We start from the raw sequence: 4,579 nt of genomic DNA, 5'->3' as shown, positions 1-4,579 counted from the left end.
TTTAAAATCTGAAACCAAGGGTAATGATTTATCAAACCCTTATTATCAAGAAAATGTCAAACGAAGGGCACCTTGCTATGCACTGACGCAAACCCGGTCTTTCCCAAGGAAGTATAGAAAGCTTTGCTCTGGACTGGGCAAAATCCAGTCTTGTCAATTGCCTGTAGGGCTGGTTTTACCTCTCCCGAGTCCACCTGGAGCTGTTTAAGACACGGTAAGTGCTCGGTTTCTTTTCTTTGATGTTGGAAAAGGCTGAAGGGAGGGAAGTGGTGCCGGAGGGAGGGGGAACTGTCCGCGGAAGCCTCCGGCAGAGCGGGGTAGGGCTGCTGAGGGGGAAGGGGGCACGGGAGGGATCGGGGGTACCCCGATCTGCACTCGGCTGGTGTCCGAGTCCCTGCAGATCTTACCCCTTGACGCTGGCAGATGGGAGTAAGACGAAGAGAAAACTTGCGACGGAAACGGTAACGGGTAGTTTGGTGTATTTGTGTAGCTAACATTAAGCTGAGGGGAAAGGTAGGATTTGTCTGCGAGTTCAAGGTTTCAACTGTAATTTTATAACGTTTACATGATCATAATTGTGAATATATATTATTAAAAACGTGATTTTAAACGGAGGGAAAGGTGGAGGGTTGGCACCGTGGTCAATAACCTGTTTACCGAATACAGGAATGTTTAAAGCTGTGCTGGCAGAAAATATAAGAACAATAACGGGGACAGCTTGCTGTTAGCTGTATTAATTCTGCTGTGCGGGTGTAGCTGTTTTTGCGTTTCACTGTCTTGCTGTCGGGGTTTGAAGGGTGGCAGCCAGCTCAGAAATGCTCCCCAGCGCTATTTCCCTTGGTTTTTTAACATCTCCGGGGGGGCTGCAGGGCAGCTCGGCTGTTGCCTATATTAAAAAAAAAAATATGAAAAAAACAAAAAACAAACCCGCTGTGCATTGTTGAATGACAGAAAGGAAATGGGGCGTAAAATTAAAGAATCCTTCTACACTGGTGATAGCGAAGGGAGCGTCCTACAGTCGTGATGTGAAACCTAACGAGGTCTGGAGGCGCAGTGCTGGAGAAACTCCTGCTTAAACTCCAATTACGGCTGTGTAGACGTTAGTGAGGGGTTTTGGTTGCTCGTTTTTGAGTTGTTTGGGGTTTTTTTTGTGTGTGTACGTTACTTTTTTTCTCCCCCAGAATATTAACGTTGAATGAGAGGGCAGGCAGGCGAGTCGGGGCACCTCGACTTTCTGCAACGCTTTTGTATCCAGATTTTCTAGCGCACCCGTTTGGAGCAGAAGGGGGGAAGAATTTCGCAGAAGTCGCAAGATTATTTTGTTGTGTTGTGTTTTTTTTTTCTTTTGGTAAAATATGTGACATTGTCGTTTTAGGATTACGCCAGTCAAAGGGATATGAGCAAGCAGGTTGTGAACAATCCTGAAACCGGTACTCCTGGACCCGCTGAAGGTGCGGGAGTTGTAAGAATCAGTCCCGAAAATGAGCAGCAGAACGCCCCGTCTCAAGCCCCTGCCAGGCTTCCCCGGTCGGTCTCTAACGACAACAAACCAATTCCCTCCGAAGAAACTAAACCAAATGATTTTGAGAGGACCAAAGTGGGGATCTGCAAGCTCAGCAGCACCCCGGTGCAAGCCAACTCCGCTCTCCGGAGGGAATCTGTGGAAACCTTTCTGTGCAAGCACGTTCCCGGGGCAGGGGCGGCCGGGCAAGCTCCTATCCCCCACTGCAAAATTCCCGCTTTGCAGAGCACTGACGGGGACACTCATCTAAGCCTTGGTAAGAGCACGCTGGAGCAAAACAACGCCAAGGGCGCCTGGGTGACCTTGAGCCAGAGTACCGTGGTGCTGGGCACAGATGGCAACACTTCTGTTCTTCCCGGCAGAGTGGAGGGGGTAAGTTGGCTCCTTACAGGGTTTCTCCCCCGTCCCCGCCCTCCCCACTCCACCCCCCTTTAGCTTGCAGGAGTGAGAGATCTTTGGCACTCAGCTCGGATTTGGGGCTGAAGTTCTAATGAGTCTGGGATGGGGTTGTGTCACGGGGAGGGGAGAAGGAGGAAGGGGGAGAGAGAGGTCTCAGGTGACGTTCTGTACTGCTGGCGAGTGCTCATGATGTAACATGGTTATAACCGACAACCAAGAGTACCCTGCTAATTCCACCGCTGAGCCGTGCCGGTGTACAACGCGGTTTTCCCCAGCGTGTGCACACGCTGGTTGTGCCCCCTTGCAAGAGGCCGGGTCTTGTCCCCAGCATCAGATGCGAAAGGATGCCCTGCTCTTCCTCTCCGCGGGCGTCATCCCCCTCCTCAAGGCTCGGCACAAGTCCCTGGCGGCTGAATGCTTTGGAGCCTGTCACCAAAACCAGAGGGAAATAAAATCAATCAATCAACCCCACAAGGCGTCAAACCCTCCAGACCTTGGCGCTGTTTGGGGGTTGCCCGGGGTGGGAGGCCGGGAAAGCTGCGGGGCCCCTCTGCTGGTCTTCCTGCCCTCCCGCATATCTGGGGTTAAAAGGAAGGGATGAGGGTGGGTTTATTCTATAAAACCGGTATTTTTCACTTCGTTTGTGTGTGGAAAAGGGCTGAGGCCCTGGGGGCTTTGCTGTTCTTACCCGTCCAAGGGCACCCAGGGCTCCGCTCCTCAGAGGGGCCGGTGGGACCCGCCGTGCTCTGGGGAATCAGGAGCCGGGCGGGCCCCCCGAGGCCGTGCGGAGATGCCGGCGTGGCCGGGAGATGCGCATTGCGGTGGCCGGAGCCTGCGGGCAGGGCCCCGCCAAGCCCTGCGCATTTTACCCCCGGAGGAATCAGCGGGGCGGGGGGTGACCGGGCAGCGGGAACTGATCCCCCCCCAGCTCCTTGGGGTGCAGTCACAGCCTTCCCTCCCTCGGCCTGAGATAAGGCCAGGACTGAAACCCCCTATCCTGCTTTCTCTAGCAGAAGAGAGACCGTGCGGGGGCTGCAGGGGAGGGATCCCCCCCGTGAGGATCCGCCCCCCGTGGCCCGGCCGCTCCCCACCGGGGTTCCCTCCGGTAAACCCCGCGATGCTTGTTTGCAAAACTGGCTCTTTTCCCTTCTCTCTTTCTCTCGTTTCATTTCTTTTTTCTTTCCCCCCCCTCTTTAGGAAGATGATGCAGGGGATGAAAACAAAGCCCGAGGGAACTGGTCTAGCAAACTGGATTTCATCCTCTCCATGGTGGGTTATGCAGTGGGGCTGGGCAATGTCTGGAGGTTCCCGTACCTGGCCTTTAAGAATGGGGGAGGTATGATGGCTTTTTCCTGTCTCTCTACCTGCAGTTCCGTTCGTGGCGGAGCCGGTCCCTGACTTGTTGTTGGGGGGAGAGGGGGCCGGTGGCTCCCGGTTGCCTGGCACAGCCCGGCAACAAGCCCCGGGCTGAGGTCCCAGGGCACCTCCAGACACTCAGGAACTCAGTGAGAACCCTGCCTAGGCTGGTTTGTTTGGTTGGTTTTTTTTCTGATGGTCAGTTCTGCAAGTAAAAAGCTCCGACAAGGTGTCGTTGAAAGGTAGAGCTTTCGATAATAATGAAAACAACAACAAAACAAACAAAAAATCCGCAAACCTGCAATTAATTGGTGCTGGCCGGAGAAGGAGGAAAATGAAGAGCCAGGCTGATCACACCTGAGCACAGAGTGAGGGCTCCGGCCCCTCCTTCACCTCCTTTAAACGCATTTAAATTTAAACCGGGTTTGAACCTGCAAATGGTGGGACGGGGGGAAGCGCAGGGAGGAGAGGACCATACAAAAGACTTCGGTGCCGGCGAAGTCACACGAGGACGTGTAAACCCGAGTCGAGCCGTTATGTTACTTTGTGAAGTTGGGGGAATCTTTTCTTTTTCAATATCGGAGCGGCCGGTTGAAAAAGAATCATTTGAAATAGAGAGAGAAATTTGAAACAGAGCTCGGCAGGACAGAGGAGAAGAAAAGCTGGAAGAGGGGTTGTGCCTTCAATAGTTTACAAGAAGGAAGAAAAAAGTTGATTTGCTGAGGTGGTGCCGGCAGAGGCTCTTGCTGAAAGCGACAAGGGGGAGGTGTTACTTTCCCCAACCTGCTGCAGGGAAAGTCTCTTCCCTTTGATAGCACAGGGCTCTCAGCGAGGGGATGTCGGTGCTGTGAGGGCTGTGCAAGGTTGTGGCGAGGATATCGGGGTTGTTTTATGAGAGAACTCGGCGCTTTTCAACCCAAACCGACCTTTGCCAAAACACGGCGAGCTTTTTTTCTTTTTACACCCAGGAATTTTTCAGTGCGAGGTGTTAAATACTCTAAAAGAGCATTTATAACAGCCTCGGGCAAGTGCTGGAGGCACAGAAAGCTGCTGTCGGGGCTGGGGGCACCCGCCATCGGTAACAAATAGGCAGTTTTTTAAAAATAGCTGCAGGTCTTGACTAAGTTGGCCCCGGTATCGCTGCAGAAATCTTCCCGGGGGTGCTGGGTGGTTCCCGCGGGGGCTGCGCGGGGTTTGTCCGCCCCGGGCCGCGGAGGGAGGTGAGTTCACCCCGTGGTGAACGCAGACGCGGAGCGGCCCCCCCGCCTCCCCTGCGCGAGGGTTCAGGTTGTTCTTCCTTTT

General features: G+C 53.7%; 1 protein-coding gene across 1 annotated transcript in view; it reads left to right on the top strand.

Moving 5' to 3' along the window:
• Positions 1 to 239: 239 nt before the first annotated feature.
• The window catches only part of SLC6A5 (solute carrier family 6 (neurotransmitter transporter), member 5), a 32,721-nt gene continuing 28,381 nt past the window's right edge, over positions 240 to 4,579 (top strand). The window contains exons 1-4 of the mRNA XM_009995862.1: positions 240 to 461; positions 1,376 to 1,894; positions 3,119 to 3,295; positions 4,565 to 4,579. The exon at positions 4,565 to 4,579 is cut by the window's right edge and continues 115 nt beyond it. Coding sequence (XP_009994164.1) covers positions 240 to 461; positions 1,376 to 1,894; positions 3,119 to 3,295; positions 4,565 to 4,579 — 933 coding nt within the window. The remainder of the gene's footprint in view (positions 462 to 1,375; positions 1,895 to 3,118; positions 3,296 to 4,564) is intronic.

The sequence above is a fragment of the Chaetura pelagica genome, unplaced genomic scaffold (assembly GCF_000747805.2).
Source record: "Chaetura pelagica isolate M959 unplaced genomic scaffold, ChaPel_1.0 scaffold164, whole genome shotgun sequence".
NCBI classification, from domain to species: domain Eukaryota; kingdom Metazoa; phylum Chordata; class Aves; order Apodiformes; family Apodidae; genus Chaetura; species Chaetura pelagica.
Note: the sequence above shows the minus strand (reverse complement) of the source record. Positions and strands in the feature narration are given on the sequence as shown.